General features: G+C 38.8%; 1 protein-coding gene, 1 pseudogene and 1 gene segment (V, D, J or C); 1 reads left to right on the top strand and 2 right to left on the bottom strand.

The window, feature by feature from the left end:
• Nucleotides 1-839: 839 nt before the first annotated feature.
• On the top strand, nucleotides 840-2,527 carry LOC146492618 (Ig kappa-b4 chain C region pseudogene; annotated as a pseudogene). The gene is made up of 3 exons (XR_014872084.1): nucleotides 840-896; nucleotides 1,176-1,296; nucleotides 1,984-2,527. The product of XR_014872084.1 is annotated as an Ig kappa-b4 chain C region pseudogene (transcript).
• A 62-nt stretch (nucleotides 2,528-2,589) lies between these two features.
• LOC146492617 (immunoglobulin kappa variable 1-39-like) lies at nucleotides 2,590-5,138 on the bottom strand. The segment is given in 2 exon segments: nucleotides 2,590-4,648; nucleotides 4,854-5,138. Coding segments are annotated over 2 exon segments (360 nt in total).
• A 5,670-nt stretch (nucleotides 5,139-10,808) lies between these two features.
• Nucleotides 10,809-25,718, bottom strand: LOC146492616 (uncharacterized). 3 transcript variants are annotated; one of them, XM_085149565.1, is made up of 9 exons: nucleotides 24,177-25,717; nucleotides 21,239-24,142; nucleotides 19,249-19,297; nucleotides 18,755-18,798; nucleotides 17,705-17,848; nucleotides 15,949-16,062; nucleotides 13,602-14,637; nucleotides 12,917-13,084; nucleotides 10,814-12,172 (listed from the first exon to the last, which is right to left on the bottom strand). In XM_085149565.1, exons 2-9 carry the CDS (start codon nucleotides 21,302-21,304, stop codon nucleotides 11,946-11,948), a joined length of 1,848 nt encoding a protein of 615 aa, XP_085005691.1. In that variant the 5' UTR covers nucleotides 21,305-24,142; nucleotides 24,177-25,717; the 3' UTR covers nucleotides 10,814-11,945. The 3 variants fall into 3 exon arrangements, with proteins under 3 accessions (XP_085005692.1, XP_085005691.1, XP_085005690.1); XM_085149566.1 differs by having other exon boundaries at nucleotides 10,809-12,172; nucleotides 14,484-14,637; nucleotides 21,239-25,718; XM_085149564.1 differs by having other exon boundaries at nucleotides 21,239-25,717.
• Nucleotides 25,719-26,711: the final 993 nt, after the last annotated feature.

Genomic DNA, 26,711 nt, shown 5'->3' with positions numbered 1-26,711 from the left:
CTGCCATCACACTCCATCTGAAAACCCCGGATCTCAGGTCAGCCTCGTCACGCCACTCAGCTCCCCTGGATTCTCGTCACTCCCCTCTCAACACTCTGTGTCCCCTACTGCAATGTGACTGCACAGCTCCACTCTGCATCTCAGGCCCCGTTCCCTCGCCACGTCAAACTCTACGTCTTATTGTTTCTTTTTTGTCCTTGCTACATTTGGAGCGCTTAGGCCTAATAAAATATTGTTAAACCATCTGCTGTCTCTGCTCTGGGTTTCTGCGCAGAGTTCAGTTCAGTACAGACCACTCGGTCCCGTGACAGTAACAGCATTGTTTATACTTCTTACTTCAAAGTAAAAAGCTTACAGTTGCTATTAACATTAATGTATTACCCTGTAATCAATAATATTTTTATACATTTTAACCCTCTGGGCTCTATCCTGGCCATTTGTGGCCACTTCACTTTTCTTTTGACTGCTACACTGCAGTGGACCAAAAGAATGACGCAGGTTTGATCTTAATGTGGTTATGACGTTAACGTCATTTTAACAAGATTAACGCTGACAGCACTATTTTAGATTTTTTCAAACTGTAAAATACACAATATATCACAGCCATAACCTTTTGGTTACTGAGGACCAAAACTGTGTCAGAAATTCAGGAACAGAGTTTTGAAAAGTCTAAAATAAATGCAAATTGTTTTATTGTGTTTCATTCATTTTTATTTCATAATTATAATAATAATATGTCATGAAATTATGATTTAAAGAATTCCTATTGGTGAATTTGTTTGTTTCAGAGTCAGAGAGCCGTGTCTCTCTACAGTCAGAGGTTTTTGTACGGCGCCTCAATGAGTTTGTATCACTGTGGTGGACTTTTGGTGGAGGAACCAGACTGGATGTTGGAAGTAAGTCAAAAACAAAGTTACTTCTATGTCCTTTTTCTCTTTAATGTAATTTTCTTTTCTTTTCTTTAATTTAATTTAATATGAAAGGCTAGGAAACTTTTTGTGTAACTGATTAATTATTTTATTCATAAATTTTATCCTAAGAAACAAAGTCAGCTTTGGAAATGAATATTCAGACATTCAGGACTATTTCCAATGAAAATCTGGGATGTTTCATAGTTTTAGTTATTATTTCTGGTTCTGATGATAAAGTTGTATTTTGAGGGCTTGTAGGTTTAGTTCAGTCTGTTAGAGTCAGAGAGCCGTGTCTCTCTACAGTCAGAGGTTTTTGTACGGCGCCTCAATGAGTTTGTATCACTGTGGTGGACTTTTGGTGGAGGAACCAGACTGGATGTTGGAAGTAAGTTAATTAAACTGTGTTTATTATTAAATATTGTATCATTTTATTTAATAATTATTTGTTAGGCTGCTTAGATGAGACAAAAGTTTTTTTTTATTTAAATAATTTAGTTTTTGATGTTTGTCCTTTTTACTGGACTAACTCAGATGAGCTCTGTGAGTTTCTCTTGTTTAATCTACGTTTCTGTCACAGTAAAATATTTATAGACAAGAGTAAACTTCATCATCTTATGGTTAGTTTGTAAATTTCCACCACATCAGCTGCTGTTTGGATGAGTCAAAGTTTGCTTTCTGATGTTTTTATCGTGTCAGATGTTTCAGATTTAGTTTGAAATCATGTGAGCTGTTCAATAACATTTCAAATCTATATGAATGAGTAGCTGCTCTGTGCTTGTGTCCACTCATTTCTTCAGTCGTCCATGATTTAGACTTCTAATCATTTTAAAGCCAAACTGCTGTAAATGTTTCCACATCTGCTTCTTTTATTTCCAGTGTAGTTTGAACATATTTCAGCTCAAACTGTGTGATGATTCTCTCTGTGCTGATATGCATGAGAGGTTTCTTAAAGGGAAGTGAAACAATGTGTGAGTTAATGACTGGTGGAGCAGAAAAAACACCTGACAGAAACTTCTTAACGGAGAAAATCAAATTGTGGTTCCTGTCCTCTAAGCTGATTGGTGTTTCCTAGGTGATACCCGCCCCGCCCTGAAGGTGCTGGGTCCCTCCAGTGCAGAGCTGGACCAGGGGAAGGCCACGCTCATGTGTGTGGCCAACAAGGGCTTCCCCTCAGACTGGAGTCTGTCCTGGAAGACGAGCGACAGCAGTGGCAGCAGCAGCATCAGAGGGGAGGAGAGCAGGACTCCTGGAGTGCTGCAGAACGACGGCCTCTACAGCTGGAGCAGCACCCTGACGCTCACTGCAGACCAGTGGGGGAAGGTGGGCTCTGTGACCTGTGAGGCCACCCAGGGCTCCCAGCCTCTGGTCTCAGAGATACTGAGGAGAGACCAGTGTTCCCAGTCCTGATGTCAATCACTGAGTCTTTCATGCTGTTTTTCTTCTGTCTCTTTGTTTCTTCTTGTTTGCAGATTTCAAAAATAAACCCATCAAACAGTCATGTTTCCATCTCAAAATGACAACAATCACAGCAACAATCTCCTCTAGTTTCATCCTTTTGTGTCTGTTGTAAAGCTGATATTTCAGACTTTTAAAACAATAAAAATGTAACGAGGAAACATGTTCTTTGACTCTGTGAGTTTAATAAATGCACATAAAAATAAAGATTTTGTAATATTTATTAAACCAGACTAAAAGAAAAATGTAAACAGACACATCGAGTGTAATGTGCAGTGAAAATGGTTAAATATATTAACACACATTTAATATTTTATTTAAGATGTTGAGGTCCAACCATAGATTATCTGTGTCCTCTTGATAATTTTCAGTCTCAAAGCTGTTTATGATCTACATTTTAATCTGATAGTGTAGAAAACAATCAGAATAATTGAAATCAAAGAGCAGGGTGTCATCTGTGTTTTTTAGATTTAAGTGAACATTTAAATGCAGATTTACTGACGTTTGATTAATGAACTATTTGGCAGTGAAACTCTGATGAAGCAACAAAGCAGAGAAGAGTCTAGAAGCTGGTGGTGGCAGAGATGAAGCAGGTGGAGACTTAGTTGAGGATCCCTAATTGTCAGGATGAGGTGGAGATCAGGAGTCTGAGATTTAAAGCACACAAAACAGAGGCTGAGTAACTCACAGAAGGCAGCGAGACAACAACTGGACTCAAATAATGACGACAGAATTGAGCTCGACAGTGGACATGATGTTAAGAACAGACTAACAGAACAAACACAGGAATGCAGGCAGATGAGAGACTACAGCTCTGCTTTAATCAACTTATATAGAAGTTAATCTCATCTAGTGTTCACAGCAAAATGAGAGAAACTCACTTCACTAAACCTCTTAAAAAAAGACAAAGACCACAGTCTGTCAGGATGATCACATCTTATTTTCAGTGGTTTCAGATTTTGGTAATACTTTATAATAATGTCACACTTTTAAGCATTAGTAAGATATTATTTTAAAGAGACACCTTAAAATTCTTTGTTCTGTCTACATTAATACTTTGGAAACTGACTAAATAACTTTAGGTTTTTACAACAGTAACAGTGATTCGTTTATGTTGGAAATATCCAAATGAGGCTAAATCGTCACTGACATGAGAATGAACACATTCCCTACAAACACTGTTATAACAGCCTGCTTGATTTGTTAATCAGCAGAATATTAGAATATTATAGACACTAGTTGTGATGTGACTACAGTGATTTTCTGGACTTGTGTGATGAAGGACTGCAGCTGAGCTCCACAGATGGATCAGTTTAATATTTAACAGCTTACAAATAGAAAAGAGCTGCTCATCAGTGCAGAAACACTGACAACAGCATTTGTGTTGCTATCTGATTAATGGACAATAATTATCAGACCTGTATAACATCACTCCTAATAACAGCTTGTTATATTTTACAACTTGGATTAATATGCAAATCTTTAATGAGCAAAAACACCATTTTTATTTCTTTGTGGACTTTCCAGCTACGTGTTTTCATCTGAACTCTCAGTTTCTCTAAAGTCTATTTTCTCTCTCTGTAGTAGGTCGAGCCTCTCTCTGGACAAACTGTCCATTGTTATAAATGTAGAAACTAAGAATGAGTCAGACTGATGGACGACAGAGAACATCAGTCATCTGAAAATAATGTTCACATGTTAAAAATCTGGAGCCAGTGTTGTGTCCGTATTCTGTGACTCATTAAACATCGATGTTTTTATTCGGGGACACCACTTCATGTTTTTTTGTTTTGTATTTTTCATGTTACTAACAACTTTTTCAATAAATTTATGAACGTTAAACTGTGAGTGCACACAAATGAAATTTCACAGTAAATATTAAAGTCATCGTTCCTCCCAGTCTTTTAGTTTGTTCTGCAGCTGTTGCTTCAGATCAGTTCCTCTTCAGCTGAGAGGTTTTTGTACGACAGTTTTTCACTGTGTGAACGGGCGGCTGTAACCCTGCTGACAGTAATAAACTCCTGCATCTTCAGCCTGAACTCCACTGATGGTCAAAGTGTAGTCAGTCCCAGATCCACTTCCACTGAAACGATCAGAAACTCCAGACTGACGGTTTGTAGCATAATAAACAAGCAGTTTAGGAGCTTCTGAGGGTTTCTGAAGATACCAGTTGAGGTAGCTACCCACACTTGAACTGGCTTTACATCTGACAGAGACAGTCTGTCCTGGAACAGCAGACTGAGCTTTAGGAGTCTGAGTCAGGATGATTTCTGCTGATGAACCTGAAACATAAAAAGAGGAGAAAAGTTATTGAGACAAATCGAGCTCAGAGAAAGATGATCAACATCCAAACATTAGAGGATCATTTCTCTAACATGGAGAACAGATGGAAGAAGGTCAGTGCTGCTGGTTTCAGAGTTTCTCCATCATAGCAGAACATCATTGTGGTGAACCTGGCTGCATGCTGAAGCAAAGACAGAGTCTCACCCTGAACAAGGAGCCCCAGGGTGGCCAGCAGTAGAGTCAGTGACATCATCATTGTGCTGCTGGTGTGTGAGTGGCTCTGAAAGGCCTGGACAGCCACTGATCAACACTGGCCTCTTAACAGCTGTGAGCAGAGAGGCAGGACACATATGCAAACACACAGAGTCAGCTGCAGCTGTCCTCAACATAACAGGGTGTTTTACCCTCAGTGAAAACTGAAGAATTCAATCATTTATGACATCTAGTGGAGAGAAAGTAGGTTTGTTTCAACTTATAAAACACCTTTTAATTTATTTATGTTATTTTAACACATTCATGACTCTTGTATAAAAAGTTTTGCTAATACAAAACTTCAAAAAGCACAACATTTTAAACTGCATCTGGAAAAAATGTCCTTCAACAAATATTTCCTCAAAAAAGTGATTCACAAAAGAGAAAAAGAGCTGCTGGATATGAGACGATAAGTTAATGACCTGAAATAAGTCCTTCAAAAAACAAGCAGGATGACGAGTCAGCTAAACTCTTGGTATCACAAATGAAACAGTATCACATCACTCATAAGTAACGAGCTCACTATTACACATCCTTTTAAAAAAAAGAAAAATTAAAAATGTCTATTACTCAAATTAAAAGAAAACTAAAACAATCAAATTAGAAAAGCTGATTTTATTACAAAATTACAGCTTCATTAACATGAACAAATTAATTTGGACATAAAAACTAACTTTTTACTAAACTGTCACAGCCTGGCTCAAAGGATGTTGTTTATTATGTTGCTCTCGTTTTCTTCTGCTTGTTTTCTTTTTTCATTCTCAACAGGTGAAATTAAAAAAGTATCTACTGTTATCTATTGTTAGCTAGTTTATTGTGATGGTGTTGTTTTTATTATGTTGCTCTTTGTTGTTTGTTTTCTCTTCTGGTTTTTTTTCTCCATACAGGTGATCCAGGTGTTTTGTTTTTGTTTTTTTCTTCCCCCCTTTCTCACCGTCTCTTCTCGCTTCTATTTTTCTTTCTCTCCCTCTCTTTCTTTCATTCTTTCTTCCTGTCCTATCCCCCAGTCATGTCTGTCCCGTCTTTAAAAAACTAAAATAAAATAAATACACAATTATAATAAAGGTCAATCAAATGGACCAATATGGCAAGGCCATGATGATCCACTTGGTAAAGTAAATCCACTTGGCTTCTTTCTTGGCCTTCAGAAAACAATTCTGATGGCTAAAGATCCAAACGGGTAGGGCAAAAAAGGAAAAAAAAAGTCTGACATCACTAGCCGTGTCTGGGCCTAAACTCCGCTGCAGGTCCATAAATCAAACGATCACTGTGGCATCACTGAGAGTTGAAAAACCGTCTAAAGTCTTTCATCTGTAATGAAATGATCAGCGTTCTTCTTTACCAGCTGTAAGAATTGAGTTTAACATCCAGGCATCCATGAAAACGGAATTTATGACATTTAACAGATTTAGAAATTAGCAAGAAGTTAGCTCGCTAGCTTCTATCTAAATACAATATAGTATGTCCTGACTGCGGGGTTTTGGAAACAAATTCAAACGTACAGCTCTGTTATCACTTCCAACATAAATGAAGACAGAAAACTAAACAGCAGTGACGTTTGTAGGGTTACTGAAGTTTGGCTAGCTGGTATATAACGATGTGCCACGTGATAGCTAGCAACACAACTATGTTAGCATAACATAAACAAGCTAACTTTTTTCCACTCGATAAAAGTTAGCGTGAGTGTTCTCGGTGGTCAGGAACAAATGTAATCGCATGGCAGGATGCTGTAAAAGGACCAAACTTCAGCCAGAACAACTGAGATAATCCATCCACAATACGAGGTTAGTCATTCATATACTGCTGCATGGGCTGTGCTGTAGTTACATCCTAAGGTTTTATAAACTGAGCTTAAATAAATGATTAGCGGTAATAAAAGCCGAGGGAGGTCAACAGTGATCACTGACTGTTTTTAGGAGCTTTTTGATATTAAATAGAAGAAAATACAAAACATTAAACACAAAAGCCGTATTAAACGCAGACTACTTTAGGCCCGGAAGCAGGATTCGTCACGTCATCACTTAAAGACCGGATAACGAATTACAGTCGTCCAGAGTCAGTCAGATGATTTCCATAGAGAGGCACTTTGCATCAGCAGCACCATGCTCCAGTGCTCTGGGAGAGTTTATAGTCCTGAGAGTTGAACACTGGATGACTGACAGCTGTCCTTCATCACAACAGAAGCCACAGAAATCCTCCTCATCAAAAACATGACTTTGATCTGCGTCCTCATCTGGACTCTCCTCTGCTGCTGCTTCACAGGTAAAGTCCAGAGAATCAAACTCCTCTCCTCTATCAACATCTGTCCCTCTGAAATGAAGCCCACAAAACCATGAAGCTGCTTTATGTTTTTGTCTCTGTGTCCTCAGAGTCCAGAGGACAATATACAGTGACTCAGCCTGGAGCAGTGAGCTCTGCTGTGGGAGGATCTGTGAGCATCAAGTGTACGACCAGTCAGAATGTTTATGTTTATAGCAACTACCACTGTTTAGCCTGGTACCAACAGAAAGATGGGGAATCTCCCAAACGTCTCATTTACTATGCTAGCACTCGACAATCAGGGATTCCAGATCGTTTTACAGGCAGTGGATCAAACTCTGACTTCACTCTGACCATCAGTGGAGTCCAGGCTGAAGATGCAGCAGTTTATTACTGTCAGAGTTTTCACTATCCTAACAGTCAGGATGTGTTCACACAGTGAAAAACAGTCGTACAAAAACCTCCCTCAGTCAGACTGAACAGAAACTGAAGTGACTGCTGCAGCTGGAAGATACTGCAGAGACTGATACAGTTCACTGAGGACACACACACACACACACACACACATTTTATATTGCTGAAATATTTCTGCTTTAAGAATAAATTAGCATCAAAACATCCATCCATACCTTTACTATCTGCAGTGTCACATTCAGGAAGTGAATAAAAAAGTCATAAAAAATGTCAGTAGAATGAGCACATTGAGGCTTTTATTCTTCATTGAGAATAAGATGCTCAAATATTTAGTGTGAACTCTAAAAATAATGTAGTGATTTAAAATTGAGGACTTTACTGTGTTTGAATAGTTATGATTGATAAGGACGATCATATTCACAGAATTACTTTTACAGCTGACATTGTTGGAAATGCATGAAACATTTAGAATTTTAATGATGTGACGTCTCATGCTATTAGTATCGTCATCAAAGATCATCCTGGAAAATATTTGCTCATAGGGGGCTCTCTGATTGTTGGGGTTGTTCTGTATTCTTGTAAGTCTTTTTTATGTTACAATAGTGACTGTTGTGAGTTGATGTTACATAAATAAAACTGAATTGGACTGAACTGAATATTTTTTAGTTCCCACAACTGTTTCACGAGGAAAACCTGTAGAAATAAAGTGTTTCTGACCAGTAAGATGGTGGAAAGCTTTTATTTTGAAAACACCCAGGAACTAATGAGTTTTTTGAAAAAGTGGATTACAGTGACTTAAAGGGAGCAGGAGAGCATACACTTTGAAATATTGATGGATTATGACACAATTATGATTTAGAGATTTCCAACAGTGCCTGAATCACATTAATGTTTATAGTTTGAGCTGCTTCAAGATGCCTTTGACTTTTAATTATCCGTTTTCTCAAGTTTCATTTCATGGAAAAGTTGACTTCATGAGTCAAGTAATGTGTCTTATCCTGACATTTTCCCTCTTGCATGAAGTTCAGTTAAGTTCTGCTCTGTTCTATTAAAATGTCAGAATTATTTAGGACCAGGAGCGTGTGGGTCCATGCAGATTCAGGACTAAGTGAAGAGGATGCTGGAGCCTCTCTCAGATGCTATTGGGAAAAGAGACAGGATACACCCAGGATAGATAAAGAGATGGACAACCATTCATACTCACATTTTCACGTTTGATCAATTTAGAGTCACCAGTTAACCTAACCACAGTATCTGCATGTCTTTGGATGTGGAAGGAAACCGGAGAGAGCCCACAGAAACACTGGAGGAACCTGCAACCTCCACAAAGAAAGTCCCCAGCCTGGATGAACCCAGGACCATCCTGCTGTTAAAGCAATAAGTGTTAAAGCTATAATGAGAATCACATAATGATTTTTCCTAAGCTTTGCTGTCATGTCTTAAATAAAATAAACGACCTCACTGCGGGTTAGCATAATACTCGATAAAACACAAACTGGAAAAACACAGTATTTATGACATGGAAGTGAAGTCTCCCTGTAGTCTTCCAAAGAATATAAGAGCATATTTTAATTTTAATTTAATTACATTTTAATTGCAGCAGCTTCTTCAAACTTTTTTCCTGTGGTAGAAAGGTGATTACTTGGGTTAAGATACCCCCCACCAAAAAAATTAAACCAAAACAAAAAAGAAAGGAAAGAAAAAAGCTTGAAATATTCCCAAAAATAACTGTGATAAACTGATAGATCCACTTATAAATGATTCTTCAGATCAACTGAATCTAACCATGTAAAGCACTTTGTGCTACATTTCTGTATGAAAAGTGTTTTATAAGTAAAGATTGATTGATTGATTGATTACTACAGTGCCGTGATCTTCCTCATGCTGTGTGTGTTTTGTTAGATTCTTCCCAGTTTAGGTTTTGTGGAGTTTTCTGTTCAGCAATAAAAGCTGCCATTTTGAGTTCAGTCCTGTTTCCAGTGAGTTTGCGTTTGGGTCCAATTCCTGCCTGGACACAGCCGGATCATGACAGTTGTGAGCTGTGAGTTGTGGATCAACGGAGTAACAAATCCCTTTATTAGTGTAGAAAAAACAGCAGTGTGTATGTGTGTATAAAAACAATGAGAAAGGCTAATTTGATTGGGGAAAAGCATCACTGATTTGAGAACTGCAGCAAAGCGACTGAGAGAAACTGTAATATATGTTGGAGGTGGATGGTACTGGAGGAAATCATGTTATATCATGCTGTTTGAACCATATTTAATTTTGGATCAAACCCATCTGAATGGTGTCCTATAGCAAAATCTTAAAATTGACATTGAACTTATTTTAAAAATAATCAATTAGAAGTTCTTCAAACCCATCAGGATCTTCGTGGGTTACAGAATGTTGTAAAAGGATGTAGTGAAGTCCAGACCTTTACTTTTTCACATTGTGCCTTTAAACTTGGTCAGATGATTTCCATAGAGAGGCACTTTGCATCAGCAGCACCATGCTCCAGTGCTCTGGGAGAGTTTATAGTCCTGAGAGTTGAACACTGGATGACTGACAGCTGTCCTTCATCACAACAGAAGCCACAGAAATCCTCCTCATCAAAAACATGACTTTGATCTGCGTCCTCATCTGGACTCTCCTCTGCTGCTGCTTCACAGGTAAAGTCCAGAGAATCAAACTCCTCTCCTCTATCAACATCTGTCCCTCTGAAATGAAGCCCACAAAACCATGAAGCTGCTTTATGTTTTTGTCTCTGTGTCCTCAGAGTCCAGAGGACAGATCACAGTGACTCAGCCTGGAGCAGTGAGCTCTGCTGTGGGAGCAACTGTGAGCATCAAGTGTAGGACCAGTCAGGATGTTTATGGATCCAACTATTTAGCCTGGTACCAACAGAAAGATGGAGGAGTTCCTAAACGTCTCATTTATGCTGCTAGCAATCGAGATTCAGGGATTCCAGATCGTTTTACAGGCAGTGGATCAGACTCTGATTTCACTCTGACCATCAGTGGAGTCCAGGCTGAAGATGCAGCAGTTTATTACTGTCAGAGTTATCATGTTATCAACAGTCAGGATGTGTTCACACAGTGAAAAACAGTCGTACAAAAACCTCCCTCAGTCAGACTGAACAGAAACTGAAGTGACTGCTGCAGCTGGAAGATACTGCAGAGACTGATACAGTTCACTGAGGACACACACACACACACACACACACACGCGCGCGCGCGCGCACACACACACATACACGTTTTTCCAGCCACGTGGGGACTTCCATCTAGGAGGTTACGCGTGGGGACACAACATTTCTAAATGTAATAGAGGCATTATTAAGGCATTATTTGAACTCTTAATTTTTTTAGGGATCAAACATCTATTTTGGTACCACAATTTGTTAAATTTACAAAATCCAATTTTTGTCAGGTTTTTCTACCTGGTGGGGACACAGCTTTTATGTCTTTTCACAAACCACCACCAGGTGACACTATTGCACGTTTACAGTTAGAGGGTCTATTTATAGGAATTTACAACCAGAGTATTCAAAGCTGGTATAATGAAAAAGCTTTCAAGTGCTGGTTGGATTTCAGAGAATGGTTTCTGCTACATATTTTTATTTATTGAGTTTTATATTGTTTTTGTTATTTTGTCATTACCCCTTGTATTTGTTCACTGGAAAATTTGTGCACTGGCCTCTGCTTTCAATAAAAAAAAAAATGTTTCAACTAAAGAGCTTACCTTCCCAACTCATCTTTTAGATATACAGTATTAAAAAAGAACTCTCCCTGCTCAAAGTTAACCTGAACAGCAAAGAAAACAATCTTTTCAATACTAATGTACCATTGCTGTCATGGCTGTGTGTAGACGGGCAGGAAATGGTGGACCCAAAATGCAGACTCACGGAGACGAAAGTGAGCCGAAAAAGCAGCTTTATTGCTGAACACAAACTAACTTAAACTGAGAATACAAACTGAGGAAAAAGCAGGCAGGATACACGGGTGGAAACACAGCAGGGTGAGGGTACGATGCGACACGGAACTGAGGGAGACGCCGACATAATACACATCCACATGAGGCACAGAACTTCAAAGTAAAACAAAAAACACACAAATGCGAAGACACAGACTGAGAGACATGGGCTTAACACAGGGACATGACTAAACTGGAACAGAGGGAGCCCACAGGCAGGGATGACAGGACACAGAACAGAGGGGTCACAGCATAACACAAGGAGCAAAAGGACCAAAACATGAGCCCACAATAATAACAAAGAACACTGGGTCCCCGACCCAGCACCGTAACAATTGTCTTTTTTTTCTCTAAACATGAGAAAATTTTAAACGGTAACTGAAGCCGTTTATGTTCCATTTGTTTGACATTAGCTTCTTACCTTCTTTTCACTGACTCTCGCTTTAAAGCATCAATTCGGTTTTTCACGTAAAACTTAACTCCCTCCCAACGTCTCTCTTTCAATGCTAATGGTGAAGTCTCAATACATTTGAGACACTCTGCCTTCCCAGGAACCTTTCCAGAGCTGATGTACTCCATTAGAGTCTTCTCCACAGCCTTTATTTCTGCTTCAGTCCACTTCCTTCTTGTGGTTTGTGATGCCCCTGAATAAAGTAGACAGTAACCGTGTTATTCAAAAAGAAGAGCATCAAGTTGGTGTGTAATCACATGACTCCCCTTATGACCAGATGTGATACTTGGAGTATGTCGACAAGTATATCAAAAGCTATAGGTACATTTGGTCTATACTTTGTATTTGTTGGTATTCCTGAAGTATAAGTACAAGAAATGCCCATAATGCATTGCAGCGATTTAACTGTAAACAACCTATGAAAGAATTAATTGATGTTTAAATAAATAATTTGTCAAACATTGTTGTAACATGTTTTACGTTTTTGAACAGAGTGTGGGAAATAAATTTAAAAAAATAAAACTATCAGTGAGAAGAGACAGTCAATAAAACTTCCCTCTCAATTACTTAAAGAACACAACTGGAAGATTAACTATGAACATAGTTGCTGTAAATGAAGCACTCTGGGTGTTGTGACTGTGTGAAAACACTAAAGATAAAACACAACATCTTCTATTACTAATGGGACAAGGGCTGGTCATCCAGTTCTACACTGCAATAATGTGTTCTCTGTTCCGACATCACCGGTGTGATGATGTGACTCTGACATTACCTCCACAGCTGCATTTGTGACAGAGACTGACAAGTTATAGCGTGAATCCATGATATGACTGCAACCTACATCTGGTATCTTTTTCTTGTTCTTAACCTGTAATAGCCCTTATGTTAATGGTAATACTTTAGCAACAGCAGAGTAATCCACAAGTTAGCAACATACCTGAAGATTTTGTCGATAAGAGTGAAGCAGCGGATGCCTCCGCGGATGACGCAGCAGATGACGCAGCAGATGACTCAGCAGATGACGCAGCGGATGACGCAGCATCTGTCACATTTGTGTTATCCTCATCTTCACTGCTTGATGCATCACTGTCAACAGCTACGTTCTCTGGGAAACACAGCAACCATTTGGAAAAAAACATTAAGACTGCTCCTAAGCAATGTTAAGAAGTATCACACAATAGGGGATAGGGAGAGGAGGATAGCTGTAGTTAAAGCTCTGTATACATGTATACGTATTTGTCTGAAGGTTGTCAGTCATCCAGATAAAGTTTTCTAGAAACTGCATCAATTGGACTTCTTGTTAGGTTAAAGTGTTTTATTACTCTGCCAGAGAGTTTCTTCAGTCTGCAGAAAGTTGGTAGAACACAAATGTATCCACCAGGTGGGTTTCATTTCACACATGACCTGAACAGGCTTTTTACAAATGAGCCCTTTTCAGTCTCCTATTTGAGGCTTTCATGAGTAATAAAACATTTGTAGACCGTGTGGAAGAACAGAACTTATCATCCACCGTGCTTACGGACACACAGTCTTAGCTACTGCTACTACTACATCAGCATAATACTGCATGATTTTTGAAATACTTCGATTTTAAATACACAATTTATTAACACATTTTTTACCTTGTGGATCAATGTTTATTTCGTCAAGATTTCTTCCTTTGAAATCTGACAGCTCTCCTCGTTCCATGGCCATAAGGACTTTGCTTATCTTGGCCAGCTGTAACGTCCCTTCAGGCAGTCTGTAATATTCGCGATGCACTCGAATATCATGGCCAAGGAAGTCTGCCAGATTATCCATTTCATTGTCTTTTAAGTTAAGGATCTTGGACATGGTGGCCATGTGCTTCCTTAATTTAGTAGAGGACAACGCTTCTGGTTGTTTTGCTCCACAGCTCTGCGCGATCTGTCGAACAACATCTGACCCTCTGATGTGAGTAAGTGCTTTCGGTCTCGCAAACATGAAAGGATTTTCATCTAATACTTCACAATTTCGGCGAGTGTTAACGAGCAAATCCATTGATGTCATCATATCAGGTGTAAGGAGTATGGGGACTTTTCTTCCACGTTTGCCTTTTATCTCTATTCGTTGGAAGTGCCTACAAAGCTTCTTTTCCAGGTCAGTTAAAGCCAATTCAACATCTGGATGAGTCAATGAAGTGTCTCTCAATGTGAACGCATTAAGAATCATTTTGGAAACCTCTCCTTCTCTTCTACGGTTGAAGATAATCACTTCACACAATGTGATTTTTGCAAGTTCTGCCCAGTGCTTCTTATTTGGTTCTTCCTTGAGCTTTGTATGACACTCCGTCCGTTGTATGTTGAGATACTGGTGCATCTTCTTCACATCTTCAGTAAAGGGAAGAAGTTGTGGAGTATTCCATTTTGCCTCACTCAGATTTCGGAGAGCCTTTGAAGATAGATCTTTAGCATTTGAATTTGAGGAATTGCATTGAGTTCGGGTACACCTTCTCTTCAGTTGTCGGACATCTTCCTGAGAGTTACCTGAAGTAGTTTTCCGTGCTTTTTTCTTCTTTCTTTTGTGTTGTATGAGACTTTCTGCAGAACTGTCACTTTCTTCAGCAGTTTGAGGAGCATATTCTTCCTCACTGATGTCAGTACTTGATATAGATGGGCATCCAAGCATTTGTCTGGTAAGCTTAAAAAAAAAAAAGAAAGAAAGAAAGAAAGAAAGAAAATAGTTTAATTTTTCCACTCACACAAGCATTTAAAGACCAGAGGTAGTACAGTAGTAGTTATAACAGCTGTACTGGTATTGACAGTTGTATTAATACCATTTACAGTACCACACATGTCACAACTTAATTTGAACTAGTCATATTAAGTAATCTTTCCTCTGCTGCATCACATTTACCAAACAACCCTGGGTGGCTTTGTCTGGATATGCTGTCATTACCCAAAGACTGTCAATACAGCTGTGATGTCACACTCATTAACAGTCACTTAGGTTAGTTTTAAACATCTGGGACAATGTAATCTCTAAGCTAACACTGTTTCTAGGAAATTGCTGAACTTCGTTTTCTTTTTGTAAAAATACACTAATGTTTATAGAAATTGATTTTCTTTATTTAAATATATGATATAATTTTTACCTGGATCAATTACCTTTGAAGAACATTTTTTATGTTTGTAAGGTAGAACAGTATCTACTCAAGTATCAACTGTGTTCCAGGTAAACTGAAGATTTTAGCAGTGCATTGCATTTTAGGATTATCAGGGGATGAGACTGACAAATGCTTAATTAGTAGGCGACAAAAGCATGACAGTCATTTGTTGAGCTCCTTTTGTCAAATTCAAAGAAATAAATTTTAGTCATAGCGCATAAACAATAAAATGGGCATTTTGGAACCACCTCACAAGAAATAATGATCCAAATGATCCTATCACAATGAAGAATCCTGTTGCCTCACTACACAAAAGAGACTTAAAATGTGTCACAGATAAAATATACGTAGGCTTAAAAATAACATGTATCACCTTTTATGAGAACATACAGAATATAAAGTTGATCACAAAAGTCATTATGTACTTTAAGCTATTCCTTAAAATCTTTTATTGCTAACTAAATGCAATCATACATTACTACCTATGCAAATGCAATGCTAATTGAATTTAAGCTACTGTTATTACTGTAACACCTTGAAAACCTTTGTGAACTTGAAGCACTAAAACCTCTGAACTTCAGACACCAGAAAAGACATTAAACATCAGTGTCCCTGACAATATTGATAAATGAGAAACCCCTTGTCTCAAGCTTACAGTCGTTCTATCAAGGCGTGCTCGTAATCCAAGAAGGTGACATGATTGTACAGGAGGTAGTTATTATTATTATTATATTTTTTCACAAGACTTAGTTGTTAGTTTTAAATTTGACTGTTACCGTCTATTCACTTTGTGCTCTGTGCACAAAAATCTGAGATCTGTAGTGGAGTTGTACAAATAAACTTACAATAACACTGTCTGTCCTTCTGAGCTCAGGTACACTTGTATCCATGTCAGAATCAGCTGAAGTGGGTTTAATGATAATGGTACTGTCGCTGTCACTGGACAACTGCTGTTCCATCTGAAAAGTAAACAGAAAAAGATACAAATAACAATTACAGATTAATATAAATTACAGAATAATTATTGCTACAACACAGATTTGTAAATATGTGTCTTAATGCATTTTTGCAGCAGTTGCTCTAGCAATATCACAATTGTTGTCAATTTCAGATAAGATGGGCCACAGTTTTGATTTGGCCAGCAAAATATAAACTCTAAACAAGGGTTTGTTTGTTTTTGTCATTGTGAAAGGCTCACACTTTCCGGCAGGGTGAAAAACCTTTCTGAGTATTACACTGTTTAGCATGTTGAGTTATCATAATACTACTTTCTCGTTGTGCTTCTGCACTGTACATAAAGCACTTAACTGCAGATTTTATTATCAGCAGTCTGACAAGCTGTCACCACAATACACTGCTATGATCACCTTTCTCAACCTAAGCAAGTGAAGCAATAAAATCATACTGTAGCGTATGAAAATCATCTTCTGTGTGACTCAGTGTAGCACATCTAAGCTATACTACTGCAAGATGTAATATACCTAAATCAATAAGTACACATATCAGAGAGCTGGCAGTCATGATGGAAAGAAGGAAGGTAGATTAATTGTGTGTGCAGGAGACCAGGTGCAAGAGAAGCAAGGCCAGGAGCATTGAAGGTGGATTCAAGCAGTTCTACTAGGGTGTTCATAGGAAGAGAAATGGAGTAGGGATAATCCTGAAGGAAGAGTATGCGGATAGTGTGGTAGAGCTGAAGAGAGAGGCTATGCTGAATGTTGTCAGTGTGTATGTCCCACAGGTTGGAAGTCAGGTAGATGAGAAAGAGGAGTTCTGGAGTGAGTGAGATGAAGTGGTAGAGAGTTTTACTAGGAATGAGAGACTGGTGATTGGAGTAGATTTCAATGGACATGTAGTTGAAGAAAACAGAGGTGATGAGGAGTTGTTGGTTAGGTATTGTGTTAAGGATAGAAATACAGAAAGACAAATGTTGGTGGATTTTGCCAAAAGAGAGACTGTAAGGTGGTGTCAGGGGAGAATGTAGCTAAGCGGCATCATATGGCAGTCTGTAGGATGAAGTTGGACGTAACAACAAAGAAGCAAGTGAAGGCAGAGGCAAAAATTAAATGGTGGAAAATGAGGAAGGAAGACGGTTGTTCATGACGGAGCTGAGACAGGCGTTGGGCAGTATGGAAGAGTTACCAGATGACTTGGAAAGTACAGCTGAAGTGGGAGGGCAACGGCCAAGAAAGCGCTTGGGGTATCCTCTAGACAGAGAAAAGATGACAGGAAACCTGATGGTATTGTGAAGTACAGGAAAATGTCCAAATGAAGAGGTTAGCAAAGAAAAAGTGTGATAGTCAGAGAGATTAAGGAAGTAGACATGAGCATTGGGAGTACAGCCAAGAGAGAGGTGGCAAAGACAAAGAAAAAGGCTTATAGTGAGTTGTATGTGAGGATTGAAGGAAGGACTTGTACTGATTGGCTAGACAGAGATTGAGCTGGAAAGGATGCGCAGCAGGTTCGGGTGATTAAAGACAGAAATGGAGATGTGCTAACAAGTCAAGAGAGCGTGTGACAGCAGGATGTTAGGGATAGAGTGAGATGGAGGCAGATGATCCGCTGTGGCGACCCCTTAAAGGAGGATCCAAAAGAAGAAGTAACCTTCGTATTGAGGCTACGGTGTAGAAACAAGGTCCTCTCCCTCTGGTCGTTTAACCTTTTACTTTGTGCCCTCTCGTAGCGTTGCTCACATACACTATGATGTCTCCTGAGTTTCTCGAGGCGAAGCAAGCCACGACTTTTAACCTGCAAACAAAGAAATAAATCAAAACCTTTGTTTTATTGTTTTTTGCTTTATTAGATAGTAGTGGAGAGACAAAAGACAGAACAAAGAGGGAATGACAAACAGCAAACAGCCTAGGTGCGAAAAGAAGCCTTACTGCTGAGACAAGGCCTAATCATACCTTGTATTTAATTATAAACAACTGTATTACAACGAATGATTTGTTTTTACGGTGTCCTCAAACATTTTAATGTGGCTGACATTTGTAATTTTTTTTATTAAAATTAAGAAAAAACATAAAAATCAAGGCGACAATTTGATTTGATTCCACTTAGCTCTCACATCACAAGATGTACATATATTGACATAAAGAAAAAATATATGGAAACAATCATTAAAACAAATACTAAGAATATTTATCACATCAGAAATCATGAATATGTATCTGCAGTGCATAAACTAATTTACTACCTTTTATATTGAGGTCCAAACTGGAGGAGTTTGCCTACTTAAAATCCTTCTACCAATTTAACTGTCTGAACACACTGCAGTCTAACCTTTACTTTAAGCTGAACGAACTGAACATATTACACCTCAAACAATCCCAGAATGTTTATTTTCAACGGCAAAAACCTAATGTGTGCATGTGATATTTTCAGCAATCATTCTTAGAGTCATTCTAGCATGATGTACACTGAATGAATAGTGGAAATTTCAACATTAATGGATTATTAATTGCAATATTGGCTTGACAGCTATATAATGTGTAAGGTGTAGATGAGAACTCAAACAACCCTAAACTGCTCCTTAAATGATAATGTAAAGTGAGTATGTCAGCGTTAACAATGTGCAATGTCTATCACAGCTGTTTAAGTGCACAGCTGGTTTACTGGTCCATTTAAGAACCAAAAGAAGATGGCATATCCTACCTCTTTCTTGTGTGCAGGGTTAAAGGCATCTGTCCCATCAGCAACTGCAAAATTAAAAATGTTGACTTGGTTCAAGATGAAATAACAATAGCAAGTTGAGACGGTCTTTGAGCAATGTGTTTAATTTACAATATATTGAGTTTTGCCTTAAAATAGCCTAAACACTTGAAAGGCTGAATTTATTGGAAAAGAATAGTTGTTGCACAACCTCTACTTACACCAAATAAAATTATTTCTAACAAAAAACAATTATGATTATTTCATGTTATTTACCTACAGTGACAGCAGAGTATCTGCTGAAGACACATCTGAATTATAGCTTTTCATTTCTCTGGTGATTTGCAGTTCTACCCCAATGAGAATTTTAACAGCATTTATTTGATCTATTCAGGTTTGGAACCAATTGTACAATTTGCAATTTAAAAATGACAGAAGCCAATTTACAGTTTTACCAACAATGAAGAAAAATGTAGGGTAACACAGAGCTTTCTTACCTGTGCATTCAGCACTGCCATTGGTAGATGCAAAGCTTGGGCCATCCTCCTATCAGCACAAGTGAAACAGTTAGTCAAACTTTAAGGACCAACATAATCAAAATTCACTGTATTTCAGTGAGCTCCAGTTGTACAATTTGGCAGTATATTGATGTATGTTACTTTGTGACATCATAGCCTGTCATGGTGGTTATCATTACCCACAACATTTCCTAATATTTCCCTGTCTGTGAAATCTTTATGAAAGTACAGTCATTGCCAATATACAGTCAAGTGACAAAGCTACTAACTTAAATTCTGATGTATGATTAAAGCAGGACAATGACAGAAAATATTTCACTACAATTTCTATGGTGATTTATTAGAATTTTGAGGGATGTAACAGATCATCAAAAACTACAGCAATAGCTTCGTCTTCTTTCCCTTACATACAAGGTTGATGTTTTGAACAGGTGGTCCTGTGATATATTACCATTCTTATATGGCTGAGCAGGGATGCTACACCTGGCAGAGGGAGGGACTGCTCTCATTGTCTAAGACAGGGGTGGGCAACTCCAGGCCTCAAGGGCCGGTGTCCCTGCAGGTTTTAGATGTGTCCTTGAACCAACACAGCTGATTTAAATGGCTAATTAGCTCCTCAACATGTCCTGTAGTTCTCCAGAGGCCTGGTAACAAACTAATCATGTGATTCAGGTGTGTTGACCCAAGGTGAGATCTAAAACCTGCAGGACACCGGCCCTCGAGGCCTGGAATTGCCCACCCCTGGTCTAAGAGCTGTTGTCAGACACAGTGACCAGAACCAGCTCAATTTTAAAGTGTGTAGTAAATTATAGATGCAGTACAGATGTACATACAGTCTGTTTTCGTTTTAGCGTGTTCCTAACAATTTACAAACAAGCTTGTTGTGGTTAACGAGCTTGGTGACGTAGGTGAATGCAGACGCAGCGTTATCATTATTCTGACAGCATGTCTCCTTAAGAAGCGTTTTATTAAATACCTTTTTAATTTTTTTAACCTTTGTCGTGTGTGCAGTAACACGTCAGGTCCCACAAACTAAAGTCTCAGCTCACCTACGCTCTCTCTGTGCCTGCTGCCCGCTCTGCGTGCGCGTGCTGAACCCTGCCCTCGGTCACAGACAGAGGACAGAGCAGAAATCTCAACTATATTCTCACATCCGCTAATTTCACTCACTGCTCTTTTCATGTGCTAATTAAATACAAGCTGGTTTGTCCCTCATCACCTGTGCACCGATCACCGATCACATACTATCAAATAATGCGCGAGGCAGCTCACGTTCCTCCGCTGACCATGACGGTCACGGTTATGCGCCGTTCACGTGATAACCCTTCTACATGGTATCTTTTCACTGCAGCTCTAAGACGAGGTAGAGAAACATTAAATCTACTTTAAATAGTAGTCGTTCCACTAAAACACGATGTATGATGCTGAAGCTTTACAATTTTGAATTAATCCGTGCATATACGCGCATCTGTGCAGAGTGATATAAAGGGATCGCGGATCAACTACAGCCATAACACCACTGCAGTTTTAGTATAAATTGAAATATCTATCAAGACAATAAAACAGTATATTTTGATGGTTTGGTTTGAACAGTTTACTGTAACGGTGTAGTTTGTGTAATGTAACACTGTGTTGAAGCAAAGTATTTCGTAGCAACTAAGTACCAATAACAGAAATTCATTTTGAAAATACTATATATGCATTAAAATAAAAATCACCACAGTCCGTAGTATTTTTACAGCCAATTGTTACACCGTTTTAAAACTTATTTTACTTGACAAAAGCATAGGCAGACCAAGATTTAACAGCAACTCAGTTAGCATCGTTGTTAGCTAACATTAGCTAACCATCAAGCCATACCATTAAGTTACAGCTGCACACGACACTTTGTGTGTTAATATAATGTGCAAACGCGACTCAAATTAACCCAAAAGCACAATATTATAATGTGACATAAGTCAAAACTTACCATTCTGGTTAATGCTGCACCGCTAGCTGTACTCCGCATATCGCACGTGCTTGCTGTCTGAAGCATGTCTGTCGTCTGTCTTTGCGCCAAAGGAGAGCAGGTGTGGTGATCACAAAAGGAGCGCTTGATTTGGGACGAGGCGCACACCAGATTAACTCCGCTGATTCTTACACATACCGCACCGGACACTGACGGGTCATTGGTGTCTTAAAACAAAGTACAACGTCACTCGGCCATCTATGTGGGGGGATGGGCATGGTCAAGGTGGGGACCTCAAATGTCAAGATGTGTGTAAATTGCTGAGAACGAAGTAAATGACTCTACACATTACCTGCTAAGTGAGAAATACAATTTCTGAACTGAAATTGGTTTAATATGTACGTTAAAAAATAACTGAAATAAAAATGTCAGACTGTAGATGTATGAAATTATTGTTTATGTTTTAAAACAAACTGCACTGTCACTCCGCCATCTTGACGTGCTGCAGTAGACAGTAGGTGGGTGGGGTATGGGCATGGTCAAAGTGGGGACCTCAAATGTCAGGATCTGTGTAATATATTAATGATTGCTGAGAAGAGATGAATCCACACATTACTTGCTTAATTAGAAATGCAATTTCCTAACTGATATTTGTTGAGTTGAAATGTACACAAAATATAAGCAGTAGCAAAATTAATTAAATGCAGGAATGAATAAATAATAGAAAAAATGCAAAAATGTAAACCAATCAACTACTACCAACCATTGTGATCACTAGAGAGGTATTATTGTGAAGGACAGAATTGTGTGGACTCAAAAGTTATGCCAGGCAGGTTTCAATAAATGGTAAACTAAGTTTATTGTAAAAACCAAAAACAATAGTGGATGACACAACAGGTGAATAGAGGATAATGCAAATGTGATTGTAATTGTTTTTAAAGCCTTATATGACAAGGCAACTCCTTACCTCAGTGATCTGCAGCAATTGCAAAAACCAAAGAGATTAATAGAAACTGAGCTGACAGCGTTGTCCCGGGCCTACCCAGATCTGTCGGCTGGCCTGTATATACACATATATATAGTCTTTTTTCCTTCAAAGTTGGGGCCTTTACCAGAGGTCTGTGAGAATCAGGGTCCTATGTGGTATCTTAGGTGTCTTGGATGTTGTTCCTGAAATCTGGAGCAATTACCCCAGTTTGGGGGTCACTGGGTTCTGATTACCACAGGGACCACCGTTGCCTTTTCCCTCCACACTTTTTCCTAGCTCTTCTCATAGCCCTTGGTATTTCTGAAGCTTATGCTCATTCTGCCTGATGTTGGCATCTCATGAGTTACTTGGTTAAAAAAATTCAAATGTACACCCTGCCTGCTAGCATCTTACACCATGGTGTAATGTGCTGGATTATTTGTAGGAGTCCTGGACAAGTCCTTAAAAATCTGAGCTGCTCTGGACCTACATCTCCTGTTGTAGATGTCCTGTAGGGAAGGGAGAGCAGACCTGTAGCAGTGTTCTGCCACACAGATCACTCTCTGAAGGGCTTTTCGTCCTGAACACAGCTGTTCCCATACCAGGATGTAAAGTTCTGTGTGAGGATGCTCTCCACAGCACCCGAATAAAAAGTCCTAAGCATCCCTGGAGAGACTCCAAACTTTCTCAGTTGTCTCAGGTGATACTGGCGCTGCCTAGCCCTTTTGGACTGTGAACAGTCTATGTCAGGTCTAAGGAGATGTCAACCCCAAGGTACTTGAAGGACAGCACCCTCTCCACGTTGATGGCCAGGGGCTTGTAGTCTTGCTGCTTTCTCCTACTAAAATCCACCACCAGCTCCTTGGTCTTGCAGACGTTCAGTTGGAGGTGGTTTTCTCTGCACCAAGATGCCAGGTTCTTCACCTCGTCCATTAGGCTGTCTCATCGTTGTTGGAGATGAGGCCCAACACCACAGCATCATCAGCGAACGTCACGATGGTGTTTGAGCCTTGAGTGGCCACACAATCAAGAGGTGTAGAGGGAGTATGTAGTGGAAAAGGGTACGCACTCCTGTGGCACTCCTGTGTTGGTAGTGATGCTGTCAGAGACACACTTACCCACCTTCACCACCTGCGATCTACCAGTAAGGAAGTCCAGCACCTATGCACACAAACTGTTGTTAAGTCCAAGATCCCTCAGCTTTGTGAACAGTCTATGGGGCACTATTGTGTCAAATGCTGAACTGTAGTCTACAAGCAGCATTCTCACATAGTTACCCCGTTTCTAGCTCACATGGCTTGTAGCTGTGCCAGAGAGCAAGCTTGGGTGAGCTAGCGGGGAATATCTCCTTCTGCAGTAGCCTTAAAAAAAGACTATTGTTCGTTCTCCTGTCAGGTAAAAATCTTTTTCGTATGTATATTATACTATTCCATGTGTTATCATGTGTTTGCTATGATGTGATGTGTAGTAATGGTTATTAAGGTGCTAATTGCTAATTGGGGATAAGCTAGCAAGCTAGACAATTAGCCGCCATGCTAAGCGGACGTTGGTAGCCAAGTTCATATGTCACTGAGGGGCTACGAGCTCACATGGCTTGTAGCTGTGCCAGAGAGCAAGCTTGGGTGAGCTAGCGGGGAATATCTCCTTCTGCAGTAGCCTTAAAAAAAGACTATTGTTCGTTCTCCTGCCAGACGCCTTGCTACTGTGCTGCCTTAATACTGTGCTGTCTCGCTGGTGCCATTAAAGGACTGGCGGCTGCCATCCATTCGGACGTATGTGCTCCAGTCCATCAATCCTTTAAAGTGCTGGACACAGATGGTAAATTGCCATCAGACCCTAAATAAATTTCTCCTCTGCTGTTATCCATATTGCTTCACTCATTCTTTGGTGAGTAGACGTATTGGTTACAATAGCATCTTGTAATTGTATCAATGTTTAAACTGTATAAATATTTCCAACTGGATGCAAGGCATCCAGTTGGAAATAAACAACCAGAAAGGAAGAACAGAGTGTTTTTTCTTCATGAGATGATGGTTATCTATCTGCCTGGTTAAGTGCGAGGGCAGAATAATCACTGTACACAGTGATCACAATGAGCAGCGCATTGTTAGTGTTTGAATGCGACTGTATGCTTACATGCTTCTTGCAAGCAAGATGTGTACAGAATAACTGTATTGGTAGTGTAGCTTAACATTGGCAGTGAGATGAAGGTTTATGCAGACATTTGTGGTTAGGTGGTGCATGATAATGTCTCCTGGCAAGAGTATGGAGGCAGTTCCTAGAGGATGAAGTAATTGATACCACTGACTGGAATCCACGCCCGCCTGACCTAAATCCAATAGAAAACCTCTGAGACATCATGTTTTGCTCCATCTTACATCAGCAGGGTTGCCCCTCAAAATTTTCAGGAGTTCAGTGAAGCTCTGGTCAGGATCTGGGAGGAGACAATCCTTGATGCCATGTGTCATGTCATAAGGATCATGCCCCAAAATGATCAGGCATGCATACAAACATGTGGGGGCCATACAAACTACTGAGTACCATTTTGAGTTGCTGCAATGACCAATTTCAGCAAATTGATCTAGCCTGCTGCATCAGCTTTTCAGTTTAATTTCTTGGTGACTCTGGATTAGGTTGATTATTTTAATTACCATCAACTGATGTAGAATCCTTTTGTTCCTAACTCATTACCCGTTCCATATCAGTATGGATATCCAGCATGATGTTTATTTCCAAATGAGATCTGATGTTTACAAAGAGTTCCTCTAATTTATGAGCAGTGTATCAAATACCCCCATACCTTCATCTGCATACTGTATGTATTTTACTGCTACTTCTGTATTTTACTTTATTTTTATTGTTAATGTTTTTTAATACCCTATTTATCATCATTACTTTATTTCCTTTTTCAAAAATTGTGTTTTAATAGTTTCACTGCAACAATATAATTATTCACTGAGTTACTTACCATAATTAATTTGACTTGAAAATATTTAAAATATTTATTTCTGTTCATATATAAGTGAACTGCAAATATATTTTAATATTAAAATTTACATTAATTAATAACAGAGCATGTTTGCAATTACTTTATATATACATATTTATATAATAATGTCTATCTTTGCTAAAAAAAGAAACACTTTTTACAATACATTTTCAAAGTATAATACTGGTCTTGTTCAATAGGGGGCGCTATAGAGTGAACAAATGACTACGCACAGTTCCAGAACACCAAACCTAATGGGGACTGCAATACCGCTGTGTGACCATTAGGGTCACTTGAATTCACACACACACACATTTTGTCTGGAAATTGACCACATGGGGACCTTCTTAGAAAACTTCACCAGCCATCTTTAAATACTGTTTTAGAGCTATTGGTAGGCCTGTGCCCGTGGGGACCTCAAGTGAGGTCCCCACGGTGAAATGAGTCCCCACGGGTCGGTGTGTAGTTAGGGTCAAGTCCCCACCCGGTAGGAAAAACAAGAACACACACACACACACACACACAGCTTTCACAAAAGCAATGCTATCCAAATCACATAATCATATCAAGTACATTTTTATTTTTTATTTTGATAAAGTCAAAATAATTAAAGTCTTGTAAAAACAACGAGTCTCCAAACACTTTACAGATGGCTGATCCCCTAATCAAATAGCAACAATGCTAATACTGACATAAAAAATATTAATTAAAAGTCAGAAAATAATATTGTGTATTCTGTCTGAAAATGTACAAATTGCAACATTACTTTGATGCTGTTTATTAATTGTATCTAACTACTGGTATGACCTTTTTGACAACACAAAATAAGCCAAAAATGTTCTTATTTAATATTTGCTTCATTCATTAATAAGCAGTGAAAAATCAAGGGAGAAATTAGAGACTTAGAAGGTAAATAGTGCAGTGTGCAGTGTTCGGGTGATTATTCAAAGAAAGTAATGTATCACACATGTTCAAAAGTAATGCAGAGAATTACTTAAGTCCTTGCCAGAGAAAGTACTTAGTTACATTACTTATTACATTACTTCATTGTTACACTGAAATGCATTGACACTAAATTACCAGTTAATAATATAAATGTAAAGGCTAAAACCACAAAGCAAAGATCAAAAGATGCCAAAGAGGCTTCACCTCCTTGGGCTGCGATCACCACAGTGATACGTTTTCAAGAAATGTAACAATAATGTTTATATGTAAATCTTTCTATAATTATTTATATTCATAAATACCAAAGCATGAGTCATCACAAACTCTCTGAAAGTAGATTATGGAAGAAATCAGGAAAATAATAATTGTTCAAGTTTAACCTTTTAAACACAAATTGACAAAACATTGTTGAGAATTGGATACTTAAGTAAATATACATGTTCCTGTTTTGGAATATCTTTAATTACTAAATTAAACTTAAATTAAAAAAAAGACAAAGGAAAAAAAGCAGGATGAACATGTCACATGACACAGGATGACACAATGAGGAAAGATGAGAAAGCCCTCCGCAAAGCCAGAACAGCTTACTATTC

This window comes from Neolamprologus multifasciatus, chromosome 22 (genome assembly GCF_963576455.1).
Source record: "Neolamprologus multifasciatus chromosome 22, fNeoMul1.2, whole genome shotgun sequence".
Classification (NCBI taxonomy): domain Eukaryota; kingdom Metazoa; phylum Chordata; class Actinopteri; order Cichliformes; family Cichlidae; genus Neolamprologus; species Neolamprologus multifasciatus.
Note: the sequence above shows the minus strand (reverse complement) of the source record. Positions and strands in the feature narration are given on the sequence as shown.